The sequence below is a fragment of the Thermobia domestica genome, chromosome 16 (assembly GCF_964235325.1).
Source record: "Thermobia domestica chromosome 16, izTheDome1.hap1.1, whole genome shotgun sequence".
NCBI classification, from domain to species: domain Eukaryota; kingdom Metazoa; phylum Arthropoda; class Insecta; order Zygentoma; family Lepismatidae; genus Thermobia; species Thermobia domestica.
This window is the reverse complement of record NC_137469.1, coordinates 75,512,928-75,536,132: the sequence shown is the minus strand read 5'-3', so window position 1 is coordinate 75,536,132 and position 23,205 is coordinate 75,512,928. Positions and strand designations below refer to the sequence as shown.

At 36.7% G+C, this 23,205-nt stretch overlaps 1 protein-coding gene across 10 annotated transcripts in view; it reads left to right on the top strand.

Moving 5' to 3' along the window:
- Positions 1 to 23,205, top strand: part of LOC145673174 (uncharacterized) — a 159,242-nt gene that overhangs the window by 68,284 nt on the left and 67,753 nt on the right. For all 10 annotated transcript variants that reach the window (XM_081742626.1, XM_081742623.1, XM_081742622.1 and 7 more), the window contains 3 exons: positions 8,592 to 8,909; positions 10,717 to 11,003; positions 18,923 to 21,617. In XM_081742626.1, the coding sequence (XP_081598752.1) occupies positions 8,592 to 8,909; positions 10,717 to 11,003; positions 18,923 to 21,617 (3,300 nt within the window). The remainder of the gene's footprint in view (positions 1 to 8,591; positions 8,910 to 10,716; positions 11,004 to 18,922; positions 21,618 to 23,205) is intronic.

Genomic DNA, 23,205 nt, shown 5'->3' with positions numbered 1-23,205 from the left:
AAATAAATTACAATAACAATATACATTTTAAATACAAGCTCAACACGAGGTTACAAAATACGTTACACTTCTATTGAACAATTAAAATACTCCTGTAATGAATAAAAGGGCGTTGCAACTAACCAATTGTATAACTTACTTTTAAATCTATCCATATGTTCATCTTTTAGTGATGCAGGCAACTTGTTATACAGTTTTATTCCAACTGTCTCATAACTGTTCAATGATTTGGACAATCGTTGATATGGGACATTTATGAATTTACTGCTTCTAGTATTATACGAGTGGATGTCTTGCCTGAGTTGTAAATTTTGGTGATTACTTTTTATATAGAGGAGTACTGTGTAAATGTATAGATTGATTATTGTCATAATTTTAAGATTGATAAACAAAGGTCTGCAATGAGCTAATTTGTCTACGTTTGAAATAATTCTGATGGCCTTTTTCTGTATTAAAAGAATGCTATTTACATGATAATCGTTACCCCAAAATAATATACCATACAAAATTATACTTTGAAAAAAAGCAAAGTAAGCCGATCTGACATAGTTATCAGGAACATGATTTTTTAGTTGTTTTAGCAGATATATTACTCTTGAGAGTCTTCCAGAAATATAATTAATATGCTGTTCCCACGATAACTTGTTGTCAATATATATACCTAGGAACTTCACACATGTTGAGTTATTCTCAGCAGGCACTTCTTTTAGACTAAAAGTCATATGTTGAGTTTTATTCTCGTTAAGTAAAAAACCATTAGCCTTAAACCAAATCACAACCTGATCCCAAGTATTTTCAGTTATAGAATTAAGTCTACTAAGATCAGGACTAGTATTTAGGAAGGTCGTATCGTCAGCATATAGTATAGAGTAAGCAGATAAAAAGTAAGGTAGATCATTTATCATTAGTAAAAATAGAAGTGGCCCAAGTACTGAACCTTGGGGTACTCCGTATTTAACTGATGCAATACCAGATTTATTGTTATTTACAAAAACAATTTGTTTACGGTTTTCTAAGTAAGACTTGAATAATCTAAAACTTAAACCCTTGATACCGTAGTACTCTAATTTTTTAAGGAGAATTGTGTGTTCAACACAATCAAAGGCTTTGCTTAAATCACAAAATGTTGCCTGAACAAAATCCTTGTTTTCAAACCCTCTAATAACCCTCTTTACCAACGAATCAATCGCTCCAACAGTAGATCTACCCTTTACAAAACCAAATTGTGAATCACTAATTAGGTTATACTTATCAAGATAATAACATAACTGCATATGTATCACAGTTTCAAGAATTTTTGAGAAGACTGGTACCAGAGAAATTGGTCGATAACTAGATGGACAATTCTCGGGTCCCTTTTTATATACAGGCACAACTCGTGATAATTTTAAAACTTCGGGGAAGATTCCCTGTGTTAGACATTGGTTAATGCAATGTGTAAGCGGCAGAACAATACAATCAATAACTTTTTTAATTAGATTACTCGACAATCCATAAACATCAACACTGTTTGAACACTTAAAGTTATTTACAATGTTGAGAACTACTTGGGGAGATATATTTCTGAATACAAAACTATCGTGTATAGGATTTACAGATTGTTCCATTAGATTGACTGCTGTTACATCAGGTTTGTCAATATTATTGTGTACTTCATCTACAGAATTTACGAAATAATTACTAAAATCTTCTGGATTGGGGTAAAGACAGTCCTGATTACTCTTAACTATAGAATTAATTACATTCCAAGCTTGTTTACACTTATTAACAGACGATTCGATTTTTGCCGAAGTATACTGCTTTCTCGCTTCATTAACAGCTTGCTTATATGTATTCCTAGCTTTCAGATAGACTGACCTAGTTACATCATTTTTCTCTCTCCTATATTTGTTTAAATGTAACATCACCTCACACTTCATTGAGTAAAGTTGAGGGGTATACCACGTGGAATTATTTTCTTTATGTGGCTTTTTAAGTAGGCTCCGATTAACTTTACAAATTCTTTGTGGGATGAAGATGTCAAAGTTATAGAGAAACAAATTCAAGAAGCGTTCAAACAGTGCATTAGAGTCATTGTAATTCGACAGCAATTGAAACCAATTCATGTTGCAGAGTGAACTCTTAAACTCAGATATTTTACCCTCAGTGATTGGCCTAGAGACAACTCTTTTACATTCTGTGGACAAGATATCAACCTCCTTACTTAATAGTGCGTTATCCAATTTTATCCATACACAATCATGATCAGAAAAAGGAAATATTGATACATCACAATGAATTTGACATAAATTGAAATTTATAAATATGTTATCAAGACAAGCTAGACCTCTTGTTGGCTTCATATTTGTAATACCATAATTAAATTGCCTTAACAAATTTTTTAATTCAGCTACACTGTTCTTTGTTGTTGTTACGTCAAAATCAGAGTTTAGATCACCACCTATGACTATCTTAAAATTTCTAAAACTAGGCCTACTCAATAAGTTTAGCAGTTCCTCGAGCCTATCTAGAAAGACTATTGAATTACCGTTTGGGGATCTGTATAGTGATACGAAAACCAACTTAAGACAATTAATAATGATACCTGTGGCTTCGAAATCGATTTCAGTACATAGAAAGTCAAGGTCTAATTTCTTACACTTAAATGAGAGCTTGTCTCTTACAAAAATAGCTACCCCACCGTGACCACGGTGATTCCTACAGAAACTATTAACAAGTACATAGTCATCTAATTTATTAAACACAATTTCATCCTCTTTGCACCAATGTTCACTTAAACCTAAGACATCTAAATTATTCTCATTCCCAAAGTCATTTAAAACTACATGTTTATTATTGATCCCTTGAACATTTAAATATCCCACTTTAAAATCAATAGCGTGACTTTGTTTTACATTATCCTGTTGTGCTATAACCGCTTGCACATTTTTGGCTAAGTCTGCATCATTAAACACTTTTGATCTAAAAAATTAGCATGAGCTAGTGGTATTGCATTACCTGAGGTAGTAGACTGTGAGATTATGAGCTGGACAAATTTATTATACGTAAGGTGCTTCCCATTGCTGTTTAAATGTAGCCCATGTCTTGTGAAATGTGACCTATCTAGCGACTGCAAATCAACGTACATACGTTTGGGAAAAACTTACATACCTTTGCTATTTTACGATTGGTACAATTCAGTAGTATATTTACACATGAACTCTCTACCAGATCATGTCTGTATGGAATTCCCTCTACAAACACATTAGTCTTTGTTAACGTACACAGCACCTCGTACAAGTTTCGCACTGCCCCCTGACCCTCATTCCTTGCCACATCATTTCCTCCCGCAATCACAATTAATGTATCTTTCATGGTCATGTTTTTGGAAAGCAATACACAATCTTTCAACACTTCGCTGGTTCCGGCCCCAGGCTTCGTAATGCAGCTCACATCATTCGTGAGCTCGTGATGGGAATTCAGGAGAAATAATACAAGAATTTGTGTGTGAACTCTGTAGAATCAAATTGTACCTTTTCTGTTCTTCTTCTGGAAAAAAGGAAAGGAAAATAAGAATCCTTTGATATGCACAAAAAAAAAAAAAGCGACTGGACCGAGAATCGATTTCAGATCTCCGGCTTACCTGCCGGTGCGTTAACCACTGTGCTACCCTGCCTGTTTCCTGATTAACTACACACTCCTTCACTTGAGGTCGATGCTCAGCTACTTAGACTGCATGGACTATTCCGAAATGTCTCGTATCCTTGCAAATCCAAGTGTCTTTATTACAAAGCGTCTCTGACAGTTGACAGGTTGTCAAAGAGGAGTTGTGGTGTAGCCCATGTGAACTGAATAGCTGAGCACCTGTAGAGGAATTGGTACAATAGAAAATTTATTATTTCCTTTCTTTATCATGTATACTGTTATATTACGGGGAAATCTTATTGGTTCCATAAATAGCATGAAGAAAGAATTTAGCCGTTTCTGAAAATAAATTATTAAAAAAAAAAAAAAATCAATCACTGATACCTGTGTAAGGCTTCCATAGTTCCCACGTTCTTATTTCACGCACATTACAGCAGATTCTTCAGAAATGCAATTTAAAACTGACCTTGGAACAACTTATCAATGCCGGAAGGATTTGGACAGATTACAAAAATGAGTTCACCAAGAAAGATGCTGTTCGGTACCTGTCAAGTCAAATGGATCGGAACATATACAGGAAATATAAACAGCGTGAGGCATCTAAAATACCGAAGAAACGAGAAACGCTAGCGATATGCCGTTTGCGGTAAACAGCAATACCAAATGGGGCTCGTCAAACAGAAGTATGTTGTAGTAGGAAAAGTATCGACAAATGGGACATTAGGAACGAAGTGAATTTTTTGAAATGCGACGATAGACAAAAACATGAATAACATGAAAGGGCATAGGAGAAAAGATACAGAGCAGTTTGTATCATGCTTCTGCTGCACATAGTAACGAAGATATGACCATGGAAATGGTTGTAAACAAAAAGACAGGTGACCCACTTGACTGCTAGTACTGTCAGAAGTCATGGGAAGAGACGAAGAAACATGAACATATGGCGTTCGAGAGGGAAGAAAACATGAGACATCGTCAGCACCATTTATTTGACAGTGTATAGAGCGTAATGACAGTGAGGATGATAGTATGTCGAGGACCATAGAGACTGACATGTGCAATGAGCGTAAACCTAGTCTGTCAAAGTGTATTTTCAAAACGGTGGCCATTCGCTGCAGCACAGGCATGGAGGCGCAACGCGCAAAGATCGTTCCAAGAATTTAGCATCTCACGTGGAATGGCACTACAGGCTGTAGTAATGCATTAACCCCACCATGGCCGGTCCCAAGCCCATGCTGAGAAAGGGGGAGGGGCCCTCTCAATTTAGGCCAGTTCACCTGCCTTGTGGTGGGCTGGTTGCCTGATGAGGGGGAGATAGGGTTTCGGGAGCAGCGTGGGAACACGCTTCACTCTTGTCTATCCTGTGCTAAAAACTGGTAATGTCTTCTAATTGTCGGTGCAAATCAGAATAAACTACCGTCGGAGGTAAAGTTTCCCATCCTTCGAAATGGGCTACTAACTCGTGCCATTGGATCTGGGAGAGTACGTGTGACCTCATCACCTCCTCAGTGAGGTATTTAGTCTTTGACTGCCGGCTCTACCGGCGGAGGTGAGCCTTCGGGTATCCTCCAAAATGGGCAATTATTCCGTGCCCTTGGGTAAGGGAGATAAGGCTGCGTGGTACCCCAACACGCTAAAAAGAGTGGGTAGCTGGTGTGTCCAAGAGTGTGGGCGGATCCAGCTCCCTACCGGGAGGATGATGTAGGTACTGCCCTCAAAAAGAGTGTAATGCGTTCTCTTGGGTCCGGAATGGGATACTTAGTATCCTAACGCATACTCGTACCTCAGGAGTGCTGAGGAACTGGGTCCCTCCTTCGTCTGGTGCATTCCTGAATGAAGGAGCCACGATCCTACCAGGGGAGCCGCCGCTCCCAAATGGCCATTGTCTTTAAAGGTAGACAGTCTACATCAGCCATTGGGTCTGGCAGTGTACGGTAGTTCCGTAATTAGAGGTAGTTCCGTATTGTTTGAACGACACTACTGAAGGAAGGGTGTGGGTGTCTCTTCTAATGGTGGCTTACACGTACCATTGGGATTCGGACAAGTAGCTTAGCTACGACGTGTACGTGGTACCTAAACACGTTAAAGATATGTAACCCCGTATTGTTTGGGCGGGCCTACCAGGGGAGACACGGCTCCCAAATGACAATGTCTGCCTTGAGCAAACGGTCTACATCAGTCATTGGCTCTGGTAATGTACGGTATACCTCTAACGTAATTAGAGGAAGTCCCGTATTGTTTGGACGACTTTACCGGCGGCGGGAGAGTGCCGGATTCCTGCCTGCTGGGGGACCAAACGGAGGTGGGGGATGGCCAATCCCAGGAATCTGGGTAATGGTTCTGATCCTGCCAAAGGGAGGAAACTCTGTAGGATATGGGCCGGCACCAAACTCAAATTGTGATTTAACACGTTCCATTGGGTCCGGGATGAGATACGGGAGAATCTTGATGTGTGCGTGGTACCTCTACACGACAAGGTGGTTGCCAGTTGAACGATAGAGGTAGGCATGGCCGAGACTCAAGCCCCCTCGGGCATTGCCTGGGGTTCCCGGATTGGGTTGGACTCTGCCGGGCTGTGGTCATACCGTGGGATTCGGTAGCTTGTGGGAGCCAATCCCAGGAATCTGGATAACGGTGAACGTGGGTGGGAGGTGAGCTTGCCTTACAACGCTCGGGCATGCCTGCAGAGCATGGTAGGACTGGCTCGCTAGCAGTCTGCCTCAACCAGTATGTCTACTGGTAGGCACTCAGGACTTCGGTCTGGCCGCGCAGTGGGCGTATCCCACTCCCTCAGAGAATGGGGGTTACATCGCTTAGGCGAGTCAGAATTAGGGGACAAATTCTGACGGTGCACTACGTGCATGTGGATACAATCCAGTATCGAGGAACTACGGGCAAGTGCAGTTAAGCGGAACCCGTCCATCAAATAGACCGAACGGTCGCGGGCATGCACCCCATGCATGCATTTAAGCGCGGCAATAGTAGACCACTAGTATCAACTATGTAGTAATGCATTGTTACATATCGTCTGGTGTTGCTGCCACATCCCGGTAGACAATATCTTTCAGTATCACCTAGCAGAAAAAGTCTAACGGCTTAAATCTGGAGAACGAGACGGCCATTTGACAGGGTCTCCCCGTCCTATCTACCGGTTGGGAAATATGTTATTCAGACATGCAGTAGTGTATCGTGCACTGTGAACTGGAACCCGCAATGTTTCACATCAAACCTTAACACTCCATGAGTGCTGGCGTTCCACTTGGCGAAGCCAATATGGATTTGTTACAGACCAATGTTGCATGTTCCTTAGGTTAACGTCATGATTAAGGTTACCTTGTCGATGAATAGGATACGCGATAAATCTGGATTGTCGTAACACCCATGTAGTTCATGATGAATGGAGCTATGATATGAGTGAAACGTATGTGTATGCAGAATGCTACCTGGTGCATACCACTGTCGCTGGCAATAACAGGTAGCTAATGTGTGGATTCACAGCAACAGCGGCTAGAACATTCGTTGTACCACCTCGTCGGTGATTGGCTTGTTCTGCACACGTCGCAGTATTACACTTCCGGTGTCCCTTAATTTCACAAAGAGCTTACTAAACAGACGTCGTGATGGTGTCCGAATATCTCTCTGCGTAGACATGGCAAACTTCTGAGGCATTCTTTCTGCATTCTCCATAGATGAGGATCATCGCCTTTCCTGCGTTTGTAAACTATCATTTTCCCTCTTACTACTACGAGTGCCTCCTATGAAGTAGCAGGATCTCATGGTTCGGCACTCGCAGCTTGCTCCGCGTCAAGGACTGCTCTGTCACATCTCAGGTGGCATTTGTATCGAAGTACTGGCGGTCAATGGGTCAGTTGTCTTTTTGTTAACAACCAATCCCATGGTCATATCTCCGTTACTATTTGCAGTAGAAGGATGAGACAAATGGCGTATTCTTCTGTGTCTGCCCTTTCATGTTATTCATGTTTTTGTCTATTTTTTCATTGAAAAAAAAAAAAAAAAAAGAAGTTCCTGATGCCCCATTTGACTATATTTTTCCTACCCTCGTCTCATGAGTTCAATTTGATATTGCTGTTTACCGCAAAGTGGTATTTGAGGGAGTACTTTTAGACGCCTCACGCTGTGCAGGTACGACCTCGTCAAAGACTATATCTAGAGCTATTAATACCTTAACTATAGAACTTCAGAAATGTTTGATAGAAAGTAAACAAAAAAAAAAAAAAAAAAAAAAAGTTCAAATTTTACATCAATCGAAATTCAACAAGATAGAAATATTTACGAATCATATATGATATACGTACCAGGAGCCCTTGACTTAACTGATTAAGGTACACAGCTAGACATGGGGTGAAATGATAGGCAATTTAAAACAGCATTTCCAATAGATATACAAACACAGGTAGAAATATTTATATTCAACTTACGGTAGAAATACTTATTTATATATATATATGTATATATATATATAACATAGCTACATAAAACATGAAATCCGTAACGTATTAAGTGGATTTGAAGTTCGTAAATTGTATCTATACTGCGTAAGAAATTTGATACTAGTAGCTCATTCCATGTGGAAACTGAAGGGTACGAGATTGAGCCTTTTTCTTTGTGATTCTTTCTTGACTATTGGTGGACTATTGATCATTACTGTATTGTGTTTCAGAAATGGCTAGCATGCTTCGTTTCTAGGATTGTTAAAAAGTTATCAGTAGCAAAGAAATTTCTCCTGGAGTACTCTTTCCGATTATATAGTCATTAAAGACAGTAACTAGTTGATTTGACGAAAATTTTCTCTCACCAAACAACAATGACCTGTAAAGATAAGTAGAGTCATTACTTATTAAGGATATTTTTGTATATTGTTTTTCGTATCATGTTATATCTTGAAACATTATTATTCAATAGTGTATTACTGTGTAATATACTGTTGTTTGTTTCTGTCTTTGCAGAGCGTGATTCAGTGACAATGGCAAGCAAGAGGCGACGAACAAGATTGCCATCAAAATACTTAGATTTTGAACTGGACAACAGATCTACTTGCTTGAAACGCACCGAGAATGTAGAATATAAACACAGTTCCCTTACTAAACAAGATAGAAATGTTGAACATACATCACGTACCAATTTGCGTGCCAAGCAAAATGAGAGTAAGCACGTTTCGGAAACTGATATCACTGAAAATAAAGCAATAGAATCACAGAAACATGCTTTCAAAAGACGCCTGTTATTGAGCGACATACATTCTCCAAAGATAGTTCAAAATAAAGGTACTTAAATTCAACTCATAATAACGAAGTAAAAGGAGTTTAGTTTGCTATCGCAACTATGTCATCTGTTTAGTTTAAGAAAATATCTATGTAGCTGTTTTATTCTTATACCTCAAGTTAGATATTAGTGAGACCAAACGACTTAAACATGTTTCAACCACTAATTTTAGAGATAAATTAAAGTGTTCATCAATGCATGTATAATAAATCACTAGTTTATATAAAAGATCAAATATTGTTATCTGAGTGGTGCATCAAGGGTTTTTTTTTTTATTGGTTTTGTTTTATTTACAATATTTCTCAAACACCACAGCTTGCTCATTCATGTAGACAGTATTTCCTGGAATACTGCTTGAGCCGCTTCGTAATTCTGTTTTTTTTTTTTCTTTCTTTCTTTCTTATTTGTGAAAAAGGATGACTTCTGCACTTAAGATCGAAATTGTGAATAGTAGCCATGGCAACTGATGTGTGACCGGGAGCATTGTCATAATGATAGAGAATGCCTCTGGACATTATTTGTGGACTTTTTTCCTGAGTTTGCACTTGAAGTTTTTTCAAAAGGTCACTGTAATATTGTTCTGTGATGATATGACCCCTTTGCAGGTTATGAATATCACACCTTGAGAATCCCAAAAAAACAGAGACCATCACTTTGTCAGTGGAGAGAATAACCTTTGCCTCCTTTGGGGTAGGGGAGGAGGGGTGCTTACATTGCTTGAATTGTTGTTTTGTTTCTGGCTGGTAATGGTGTACCCAACACTCGTCCATAGTGATGAATCGACAGAGAAAATCATCCACATCACGTCCTAAGTTTCAAATTGTCCACGGATAAGAGATACCGAGTGCGTTTTCATTCGGGAGTCAGAAGACGCAGGATCCGTCGAGCAGAAACTTTTGATAAACCAAGGTCATGCTTTAGAGTATGATCTGCTCGTTCTTGTGATATGGCCAACCTCTCTACTATCTGTCGAATTGACAATCGGCGATCTTCCATAATCATATCAAATACCAGGCCAATGTTTTCCGTGGTGGTAGCACTTGATGGTCTTCTAGATCTCGGCCCATCTTCAACAATCTGCCTGCCACGCTTGAATTCCTGCACCCATCTTTTGATGGTGGCATATGAAGGGGCAGATTCACCTACGGTATTGACCGTATTCTAGTGGATCTCAGACGCCGACATTCCTTTTATGACCTGTACTCGATTTTTTCCATTTTCTCAACTTCTGCCATCTCACTCACTTCACGAGCATGTAAAAGACAAAAGAAATTACTCAGAACCAAGAGCTTCATACACATTAATATTGAAGGTTGTACTATTCTAATACATATAATTATTCTATTCTAGATTCTCATTCTCTATGTCAAGCTCGAAACTTTTTAGTCACCCCTCGTACTGTTTTATAATTTAAAGAAAACAGTTTACGTTATACATAGCTGTGTATCTCTGTTAGCCTTCTGTTTGAGTTAACAGCCAAATCAAACAAAGTATAATATTAATTCGTTTTCTATTTTTAAAAACTATTTGAGAAACATTTGTATTTTTAAAGAATGTACGTAGATATTTGTATTAAAAGGATAACTTAAGTTTCCAGTAAACTGTAAGATATTAGTTTTACTGTTCTGTTCTGTTACTGTATCTTTTAGTGGACACAACTGGTCACTTAAACTACATCAAAGCATTTACATTTGTACGCTTTGTAGTGCTATATTCGTTTTAATGTGATAATTAATTAATACTTGATAAATGTTGGCGGTGTTTGTTGGAAAGGGCAATGCATTGGTATATTTATTTCTATTATTATAGATAATAAAACTGCAGAACATACAAGATCAGGACGAATACGGAAGACGCCAGCCAGGTTAGAAGACTTTGAAATACCTAGCGTTTATACCAAACCCCAGCAAAAAGCAAATGTTAACAGTGTACCTCAGCAAAAGACAAACATTTACGTTAACTCTCCACAGCAAATAAATGCATACGCACGTACCCTGCAGAAAACCAGGTCACAAGATATAAGAGTGTCTTATGAAAATAAGATGAAGATCGTGACTAAGTATCGGAAATGGGAAGATATTCAATCCGAAGACCAGGTACGTCTACCTCTAATTAGACAATATACAAGGTGTATAAAAAATTCGGGCTCATATGCCAACTCGGTTATGGAAATGAAGATACAAAACAAGCGGAACGTGCCACTGTCAAAGGAGCGAATTGTACGTTGAATTGTATATCATTCACAGAATCATTGATAACTGACGAATTCTCGTTGTCATGGTAACGATAGAAGAAATCCACTTAAAGGCCGTAGCACAGTCAATGTTAGCAACAATGGAAAATGCCAAAAATTTCTGTGTAGAATAATGCTCATAATAATAGGGTAATTTGCATTCTCCACAGCTAATCAGCGGTGAGCCTACGACATATCACAGAATCGTTGATAAGTGACCAACGCTCATTGCGGTGATAACATAGCCACAATGTATTTAAAAGTTGCAACAAAGTCGAAGTTAACGACAATGGAAATTGCTAGAAATTTCTATATATAATAATGTACATAATACTAGGATACCATGCACATAGTAATAGAATACTCAGCGGTGAGCCTACATTTCTGTTACTTCGAGTTCATATTACAGATAGACATGAATGACGAGCAATAGGAGGAGCTCATTCTATTATTATTCGCCTCTTAAAAATTAAAAGATAGGAAAGTTGTTAAAAATAAGTGGTTTTCAGGCTAAAATGGTGTGAAATTTTTCCAGTCGTACCACCCGTTTGGGCTCCACACTCTCAAGGCACCCTATGTTAAATGAAAAAGCAACGTTTCCAATTCAGCAGGTTCAAGTAAAACGTAAGGGCACACAAAAATAGTATGGAGAACATGCATATTGTTGTGTGAAGGAACCAGAATATTTTGAATTCGTTTGCCAATAATGCTGTATTGTTGGTATGATGAGGTCCCAAGTGAACAACTTTCTATTTTTTCGTAACAGAGTTGGTCTATGGCCCCGGACTTTTGATACACATTATATATTCATTTACTTTGTTATCTGAGGTCTACCTGATGAGGTTAACCTTTATATGTTGATAAAGACAATGTATAATCAAAGCATGAATTTTTACTGGTGTAAGAGCGCGGAAATCATTTAAAAAAAAAAAAAAAATATATGTTTGTTTGAGGTTTAGTTCCTGTTTAATGCTGGACAGTATAAGACTTGAGTTTAACGAACCTCTCTTGTATTCGAATCCCTCTCTCGTACCACATGCAAGAACGCTTACTATTTGTACATAAGAGTTTGACATACTAAAAATAATACAAAACTTACCATCCGGAATCCTGTGAACTACTTTTTAAATAATAGTTGTATTTTAGTTTGTAATAAACAAAATAGTTTTAGCATACAGTTATTAAAATTAAATAATAATATTATATAAAAAGTAGTTCACAGGATACCAAAACAACATGATACGTAATAAAATGCAGTTGAGTTCGTTCCTCTACTCGCTGCCTTATCTTAGATTTTGGAGGAATTGTTATTCTGGCAAAACAGAAAATTCTTCAGGTTCATATTTTCAGTTGTAGAATAACATTATCTATGATTGTGGTAAATTGTATTTCATTATCTCCTTTCACTTATGATTGTGCATTAACGTTCATCAAAGCTCCAGTTAACATCAACCTTTGTGCATTATCAATTTGTTTCTATTTTCACCAGTTGTATATATATATATATATATATATATATATATATAATACTTATTTATTGGTAATAGAGGTCATACTCAATTACAATGCTTATCTTTCACGGTATATTCACAATGTTAGCTTTAAACTTTATAAGACAGAAAAAGCGTACTTTGTAAACATAAATGTCTATATTGCTTGTCCTTTTTGTAAGTGTTTTGCAGGTTTCACTCATACTCCACTTCATGTTGGTGATTTCTCTGGCTTATTCTTTCGTGCTTTTGTCCAATAAATGAAATTATATTTTCTTATACGTGTTTGTCTATTTGGTACATTTATTTGAAAACTCAAAAGCAGTTCCTTGTAGTCTAGTTAGTTGTTAGGTAGTTCACACAAGAATATCATGTAAATATTATAACAATCATATCGAAACAAGAGTATCATGTAATGTTCGTATTAGCTTAAAGAGTATAATTTTGAAATTCCTATTTAGCGAATAACAGTTTTAAGTTCGTGGAGATGGAAAGGTATTTGTTTGCTTATAAACAAGATAGCTCGGAATTTTGCAGTTTTTTTTTTTTTTTTTTTTTTTCCTATTTTTAATGAGTTAAGGTTTTATCCTGGATCTTATACAAGCGTCACATATTCAGGGTTCTGAGCAAACATAAGTTTGATACAAGATTTGTAGAGTGACAAAGTCTTGGAAGAGCTTTAGAAATTAGTGTACTGTGTTTCTATGTTTAGCGAACTCTGTTTAGAACTGTTTCATGGCTAAGCGGTTAGCGTACGCGCCTATGGCGTGGGAGACCCGGGTTCGATTCCTGGCAGAAGCTCAGTGGTTCGGATTCCACGTTAATCAATAGGTCCCGTCTTATATGGCCTCGCTGCTGAAAGGGATTAAACTCAAAATAAACTCAACTAACTCTGTTTAAACTAACGAACTCTGTTGAAAATCGTTGCCGGTCACTAAGGACGAAAGCTGAGGTTCTGAACGTTGGAGAAGATACTGTTAGGAAAATTGTGGAACAGAATCTTTGAAAAAGAAAACTTTGTTCTTAATTTATGTTACAAGCACTGACTGATGAGCAAAAGGAGTGGCGAGTTTCTGCGAGTCGTGAGTTGGTGGAAATGGCAGACAGGAACCTAGAGTGGTTCAGAAAGGACATTAGTGGTGATAAGTCAGTGTTTCACGCGTACGAGTCTTCTACACAGCACCAATCAGCAGGTTAAATCGGTAAAGGTTCTCCGTAACCGGTGAAAACACGCTTTCAGAAGTCATGCGTTGAGACGATTTGGTGGCAGGGTTTCCCATCAACCTGGGAGACCTGGAAAAGTCAGGGAATTCAGCTTACTTGTAAAAAGTCCTGAAAAAGTCAGGAAATTTCACGAATAGCTGAAAAAAAAAACCTGGAAAAGTCTGGGAATTCAGCTTACTCGTAAAAAGTCCTGAAAAAGTCAGGAAATTTCACGGCTGGCTGAAAAACCTGGAAAGGTCAGGGAATTCAGCTGATACTTAAATTAGGGATGCACCGATACCCGATACGGATACCGATACTGAAGAGGCCGATAGAGCCGATACCGATACTTTTGCACACATTTCTTCTATATTATCAGGAATTTTCAGAATAATGAAAAGATGAACATTGTAATAGGGTATATTAGACATAAGGCCAAAATTAGACATACAAAGACAAAAAGCAGAATTTCATATTAGGCTCCACACAAAAAGTATATTTCCTCAAAATTTAACCGAGCTCACATAAAATGAAAAAAGCAACCAATACTTATATAGTGTAAAATTAATTCTAAGAGTCGGTGATTGATATTTAGAGTGTTAATGTACTTTGATAGTTACATTGCATTTACTGGTCTCTATTACATATGGTGATTGGACGTGAAAAGCGGAGGTGAGCAAGACATGATCTGAATATTTATGTATCAATGTTAGTTTTCCTGATTGTTTCTGTTTGACAAAAGGTTGTATAATTAATAGGATACTATTTTTTCGATTAAAATACCGTATATCGTATTTTATATTTTATTAAGTAAATTGAGAAGAGCAACGCAAGTAGGTACTAGCACTTTGTATTCTTAAACAACGAAGATCTAAAAAGAGATTTGATTCCTTGCTCATGAACGTCTTAAAATTGTCTGGAAAATTGTGAGATTTGGCCAGTGGCCACCGGTCACTATTTGATACCAAAATGTTTTCCAAATATGTAAATGTATTATCTATTGAATTTAATCAAATACATTTAATATAAATTTTCATACAAATTTCGAAAAAATATTAATATTATTATTATTTAAAGTTCGTTCTGGCAGTGCTCTTCCATCATTCTCAACTGTTTCTTTCTTATTTTCTATTCAAGGAAAAAAGCCAACAAAAAGGACTTTGCTGCGTCTGTTAATATTAAAAAAAAAAAAAAAAATCTTTCACCACCAATTTGTAATTGCGGAATATCATAAATGCTATAGGCAAAACAATGAAAACGGTAGAAGTTGATTCATATTACTTTCTTTTTAATCAATATTCCTTACTCTTAAAAAGAAGAAAAGACATTTTAGGAACTCGATTTTTGTGTAATTAAAGAATAACTTGAGAAAGACTTTTCTTGTTTTGCGAAATGTTCTCTCAATAAGTTTCAAAATGGCTGACTAATATCAAGATCTTGTAAGAAGAAATGAAAGTACGCTGGAATTATTGCGCTCCAAAAGGTTAATTTGTGGGCAATTTTCCGTGGCAATTAAATAGCAATTCATGTAGCTTTCTTAACTCCACCGAAAAAAGAAAAAAAAAAAAAGTACTCATGCCGCGGCAAATACATGGCACCATTTTTTCTATGAATCAGTAATATGTACAAAAACTTTACATTTCCAAACAATACTATATACATTTCAAAAATGTGGGGGGCAACTGCCCCCTAATCGCCGCACCTGCATACATATGCAAACGGATATTACCTACACATTTTTATTCTTTAAAAAATTATGCGTGGTGAACCAATTGTTGCTGCGTATACCATAAAAAAATAAGAGGGATCTTTAAGCGTAGTCGAAAATGATAAAACTATTAATTAACTTTAGAACTAATTGTTTTTAGCCAGTAAGTAGGAGAAAATAACGACAAAGTGAGCGTCTTGTGAGTTTCTTCCATAGCATTTTCTTGTGAATCGAAACCTCTGTCTCGTTTGGGACTCCAATGACGGGTCTGCTATCCTGACCATAGGCGACCAAAGGGGGAGGGCAGGGTGGGTCCCGCCCTCTCCCCTGGCTCACGAAAATGTATACGTAATATAGCAAACCACATATTTTAAATACCAGACGTAATATAGAAACCATGGAATTGGCCCTCCCTAGAAAATTTTGTTCGGACACCCATGATCCTGACTGAGGACCTTTGGCTTTACTTTACCAGTATTTTGAAATGGAGGGACTAAAAATATCAGTTGAGTACGAGTAGTGCAAATCAAGGCGTACACATGCATTAAGAAATCGATTGTACAATTGATAATAATTTAGATCAACTTTGTCTAAAAGAAATCGATGAAATATAAGTGTCACTATTAATATTATACTAATTGAAAATAGTTCGGAAAATGTATTGGTGTCCATTTGCCGATACTGATACTCTGAAAAGTGGCCGATATCACCGATACTGATACCGATATATCGGTACATCCGTAACTTAAATAAGAAAACAAAGCTGATAATTAAATAAGAAAATCACAAAAAGCAAGAATTCTAAAAAAAAGTCGGCATTTTTTTCAATGAAAATAAAAAAACTGCTTTATTTTCTTCAATTACAGTCTTAGTGCACTAACATTATCAATTGAGCACGTGACCCTGCATTCCAACATAGTGCCTCACCTGGATGCTTTACAATTTTATCCTGTTCTTTATTTTTTTCATTCCTTTTCTCTATTCTCTTTCCCTCCAGTACTACTTTATTGTGTAATCATTCTTCTATTGTTTTCTGGTAAGTAATTCGTTTTTTATTCCCGCTCATATATAAAACAAGGACACAAGTAAATATCGTTGAACCTTAATGTGTGTTACACCAATTTCTATGGCAAAACAAATTTTCATGTTTCTATATTTCTCATGGCGAATATTTTGACGTGAATTCTGACGTAGTCACTTGTATGTCACAATAAATAGACTGATGTTGCTGTGGATTAGAAAGAAAATGCAGACTCACTAAACATTTATTTCTGCGATACTATTTATGTTTCAGACATATGAACCTATTACTGAAACACGAGAAGCTACCTCTTTTATAGTCAGCAAACTAAAATAATATTAAAATTTATTAAAGTTTAGTGTTCCTTTTCATAACTGAGGCAAAAGGGTAGAGCGTATTAGGGGCTCAGTGATAGAGTGTTCACCTCTGGTGCATAGGGTCCTTGGTTCGATCCCAGCTCGCGCCAAGTAAACTTTGTGGTGGACTAACATCGTGTGCGTAGGTTTTCTCAGGGTTCTCCTGTTTCCTCCCACTTTCTTCAGCCCACTATTTTTCTACATTTCTCATCATCACCATTTCCTTTAGGCTAGCCGGCATAACCGTGGGACGTAAAACTTAAAAGATTTCATTTCGTTTTCAACTGAGGATATTTGATACGTGGACCTACAGATTTATGTGAAATTGGAAACACTGTAATGCGTTCAAATTTTTAATTCCTCTCACCAGCATTCGAACCCGGGACCACGTGCACCAAAGATTCATGACCAGCTAGCCACTAGACCAGCGGATAAGGTAATAAACCAATGGTTTACTGTTTAGCTGGCAATCATCTGTAGAGTATGGGCTGGCAAATTTATTTCCTGTTGGTTTTATTTCCTGTTTTTGAACTAAATACCAGAACTTCAAACTTAGGTACGTTCTCCACAGATACGACGTGCAAGCTGGGTGTTAGGCATGATTGTGAGTCTCTTTGCGTGAATAGCACACAGGTTGGTGTCTTCGAAAAGCCCTACAAGATAAGCTTCACTTGCCTCCTGTAAAGCTATGACAGCTGAGCTTTGGAAGCAAAGATATGTCTTGAAATCTTGTGCAGTTTCACGAACAAGTCATTGGAAGGGCAGCTTTCGGATAAGCAATTCAGTGCTCTTCTGGTAACGACGAATTTCTCGGAGACCCACAGTACCAGACCTGTAACGATGGGGCTTTTAACTCAACCGGTAGCTAGAGCACTGTTTCTTGCAGCAGCTTTAGGTGAATACATATCACATAAATAAATGATAAACCTACCTCTTTGATTTAATTTTGAGTTTAGTGTACCACGCCAAAGGCACTTACGCTAACCGCTTAATGACGAAGGATACAGGGCTGGTTTGCCATTTATATTTGCAAGTTTGGTCATCGTACATGCCATGTGTTGGGGATTTGTTTCTTTAGTTGTTTAATTAGTTTTCGCATTTGAAGGTTGGCAACAATGTGAGAAGAAGAAGACAGTGGGCAGTGCAAGATGATAGTGGTTGGATGCACAAACGTAAACATTTAACATTTTTCCAGTTTTGTGTTTTTGTGACTTAGGACATTCTGCAAGGCATTTAGTTTTGTTCCAGCATTAATATAGTTTGTGTGTTCAATACTGTTCATTACATATATTATATAGTCGTGCTTTTCATAAATCATTAAAATCATATGTATCGAACATCATTATGTTTCATTGTGGTATCACCGTGTAGATTCGGTAGAAACCAGAATTTGCTTTGTTTTATCGAATTCGTTCATTTCTTTCGAATTTATTACTTTTCGACTTTAATTTGTCATTTATTTCCGTGTTTTCGTTAGTCTGCAGAGTAGTACCACATAACGTAAAAACTAAGCACCATCAATAATATAAAGAAGTCATGTTTCTCACTTAAAAGATAAACTCCTTGTTAACTTCTATTAAATAAACACTCTGATATAATAGCTTATTGTTTTTTATTGAGTTGGAGAAGAAAAAGAAAACACAGGCACAATTGCATAAGAATTTATCGAAAACTAAATAGAATAAAACAACATAGTAGTGTCTTCTAGTACTTTATATAACATATTGTAAAAGTGGTTTATTTGATTAGGCAGTATTTGACCTACTGTGTCATATGTTGATTTAATTTCATAGAAAATTATCAGGCCTTGATCTTGGTTTATTGGTTACTGCGCTTGATTCTTACATTGCACGTGCTAGATTTAGTAAGAAAAGTTTTTCCTTTATAAATTGTTCCATGTGAAATCCTAGAAATACATAAATTTTTAATGTAAAAATTCTGAAATAACATTCTTCCTTTTCATCATTCAATGATGTTTTTAATATTTTTCCATTTCGTTTTCAGGTTGAGGAAAAAGACATCAAGCAAGAAACCGATCATACTTGGCACGACCCTTTGGATAATCTGGGTTGGGACACACCTTCACAATCCTTTTTCGAGCCGACAGCTGAGGAGTACGAATATACAGACTCTGATTCTAATTTTTATCAGGGTAATACATTGCCTACTCAGCCAGCAACGTACGTACCAGCTGACTTAATATCAGGAGGTGTCTTTACATCTGACTTGATATTAGGAGTTCCTGTGAAAGAAGAAATCGAAGAAATCGAAGAAATGGAACCAGAAATAGATGGTGAGACAATTTTGGGACTAGAGGCGGATCCATGTTTAGCAAGAGGTAGTGAAGGAAGTGACGCTGTTTTTAACACTTATTGTGCATCGGACGAGTCCGAAATCGATGAACAGGTTGGGGAATCTATTTTGGGATTGGATCTAGATGATGACCCAATTACAAACAAACAAACAAACCGGTCAGATAAACGTTGTGTCGAAAAACGTTTCACAACAGATGTTTTTATGTCTGAAGTGAAGCCGTATATACAACCTGTCGAAGAAAGCATTCTTAGTGACAATATATCTGAAGTACAACCGCGTATACAACTTGTTCAGGAGAATATTCCTAGTGGTAATGTGTCTGACATACAGCCGCATATAAAAGTGGGTGAGGAAAGTACTACGAGTGCCAGTGTGTCTGCTGCACAATCGTATAAACAATCTGAGCAGCAACATATTCTGAGTGATAGTGTGTCTGATGTACAGCCAGATGTACAATTTACCCAGGAAAATATTTTGAGTGACTACAAAGTTCAGCCACATATACAATCCAGTGAAAATAATCCAAATGTTAGTCTGTGTGATGTACAGCCGTATTCGCAACTTGCTCAGGAATATATTTCTAGTAATAATATATCTGAATCTCAAATACGACAGGTTATACAGCCTGTTCAGGAAAATATTTCAGATTTCATTGTATCTGATGTACAGACTGTTCATGGAATTACGCCCAGTGACACCGAATTCGACGGAAAAAATAGTACTGAGAGCTTGTCTAATGAACAACATACAAGTACAAAGGACTCGGTGGATAAACAAGTAAAAAATAAGGATGTGCTGTTGGAGGTCTCAGGTGTGTTTTACAGAGCGTCGATTAACGAATCAAACATTCTTAACTTGACAACTTTAACTAGATCAAACCTTAAAGGTTGCGCATTAGATCCGTTAGATCCAGAAACAGTATCATCTGTTAGAGAACAAAATTCTGATAAGGCAGCATCTAATGAAGCGAACATTCTTGATTTATCATTAATAAGTAAATCAAAACTTCCTATCTCTATAGGAAAATCAAATGAGGTAATATGTACATCACTTAAAGAAAGAAATCGGGATACAAGAATAGCATTGAATGAACCATACACAGACGAACACATTGCTTTGAAGATACTTGTAAACAGATCTTTAGCTGCTGAGAAAAGTAAGAAAGAACATTCTTCGATGCATGATGAGAATAGTATGCCAAGTTCTTTGTCAGGGAATGCAGTAACTCAGAATACAAATAATCGTACAGTGGCAGAAAATATATCCATTTGTATAGAGAATACAAATAAACCCTCCAATGAGTCAAATAAGCTGGACGAACTAATAAAAGAAGAGTTAGAATTTATTGCTAAAAGCGCATCATGTAGTTATAATAGTAAATTAAATCGTGATGTACCTTTCAGAAACGTTTCGTACATGAGATCTAGTAATAGAAGTAATAGAAATAGTTCCAGATTTCATTTACAGTCAGGTAACTACTCAGCATACCTGCTTTTTAAGGACCAAGAATGTTGTGTCTTAAAGCCAGGAATATTTCAGTATCTGACTTCAGACAGTAATAATTTGTTACCGATTGGGAACCAGTTATTTTTGAAAGTGCCACATGACGATTCTGATTTAGAGAAAGCAAAACAGAAAGACGAAGAAAATACACAATCGAAGTCAAAGAAACATAAAATAAATACAAAAACACACAATAAGAAGTTATTTATGTTAGCTCCCGGATCAAGTGCCAAATCAGGAATATTCAGAATTTCAAATGGCGGAAAGTATCGAAGTGTCCCGGCTCAAATGTCTTCTACCAATGTAAAATCACTATTAAAACCATCTGTGTTGCAAAATTTAAAGGACCGAAAAGCTCCTAATAGTATAGAAAAGGGCAAAGTTATAGATGCTGATGATAAAAGCAGCACTAGTAAAATATCAGATAGTTCTAGTAAAATATCAGATAGTTCACGATCCGATACGCTGATCGCAAAAGTAGAAACGTTAGCAGATGATGATGGAAAATCATCTGTTGCAAAAATGCAGAATTCTGATGAAACCGTTGAAGAAAAGAATACTATGCTGGCTACCTCTTCCGGCACAATTACAGCTGATGAGGCAGATAACTCACTCAAGATCTCTGAAGTTCAATCATTGGATGAAAGTGACTTTTCAGATGATGAAATGTCTTTCTTTGAAACTTTTAGCTTTAGTTTAGACAAAACAGATGATTCTTCAGCTTCTGAAATGAGTGTAGATACACAACTACTTGATGTGGAGCATTCGTATGCTATGAGAAGCAGTAAAGATGAAAAACTACCAGATCCAAATTCGGAAAAGAATGAAAATGCAAGTAACGAAGATCCCCAGTCTTCAAGCATAATAGGAACGTCAGTAGGTAAGTTATTGTTCAGCATTAGCTTAGCTATAATATAAGGTGCTTCTTAAAATATATATACATGATTACGAACAGTTATGGAATGATAAAAAAAGTGAAGAGAGAATTGGAATTATACAGCCAGAGTAACAAGGAAGGAAAGCTACCGCCGCCATCAGGGGTGAAAATTATTATAATTCGAATCTCTGCAGGATAGAGACATGAAATTTGGTATATGGACATCCGATGTAAAATAGGACTCGAGTTTCACTGTTTGTTGATATTACTACTATAAAGGAAAAATAAAAAGGTGGGGTTGCAATTGTTATAACAGGATGACCGTATCTCGAAATCTTTTAAACGGTTAAATGCATATATGGGAAAGGCAATGGTGGGAAAGAAGGAAAATAAAAAGGAAAAAAGAAATACAGGTAAAACATATAGGTATAATACTCAGCATAAGTATGCCAATTTACAGAACACGTATAGTAAAGATCTTGGTAAATTGGCTAAATTTGTATTTGACTATAGAGATATATTTGAACAGGAAAATGTTACTTTAGAGTCAGAGGAAGTTCGTAAATTATATCATGATTTATGAGGCAAATCAGGTAGGAGCAGGTTAACAATAATTGAACAAGAGTTAACCGACGAGAAAAATGCAAACTAAAGCAACCTATTACTTTCCAAGAAGTTTAGAAACGAATTAAAAGTGTTCCATTTGGATCATCACCTGGATTAGATAAAATTAGTAAAAAGAATATCGATAAAGAGGAGATTATGTACGTACTGGTAAAATTGTATAATTTAATTTTAACCTTAGGATATGTCCCAATGAGTTGGAAACAACAAAACTGTACTCATTCCTAAAACTTGTAAAGACTTAACTAAGGTAACTAATTGGCGTCCGTTGACAATTTCTTCAGTGTTATGTAGAATTCTAACAGGAATTATTGATACCAGATTAAGATCTGTTATCCATATACATAATGCTCAAAAAGGATTTATACCAGGTAATGCAACTCTTGTTAACTGCTTCATGTTGGATAATATGTTGAAGCTGGGAAAAACTGTTAAACCTGTTTATGGTTGTTTATTAGGTATTTCCAAGGCTTTTTTGAAAGAAAAAAAAAACGAAAATTTTGGAAATTTTGGCTTTTTTCATTTTCATGATTTTTCTGTTTAAATAGTTTTCTTATAGTATACTCTAAAGTTAAATAAGATTCCATGACCTGAATGCCATATTTCGCTCTAGAATTCATCATCATGATGGATGGAGCACATGGTTCATGAATTAAAGTAAAAATAAAGTACGTAGTATTTGAGGGCAATTTTAGAAACTATTTAACTTGATTTTAACTTCTGAATTATCGACATTTTTTTCTTCTCTAGATCATTTCTTTTTAGTCATCCGTGTTTCACTTCTTAGAGCTTAGTACTCTAGCTTCTAGCACATAATTAAACATGTTTTTCAATATATCCATCAGAGCGTACGTTTTTCAATATATCTGTCAGAGCGTACTTCCACATTTCCGTTATACTGTAGCTGTGGAATGATTTAACAATAATATTCCAGACACAACCTTGAATACCGTTTGATAGAAATAAT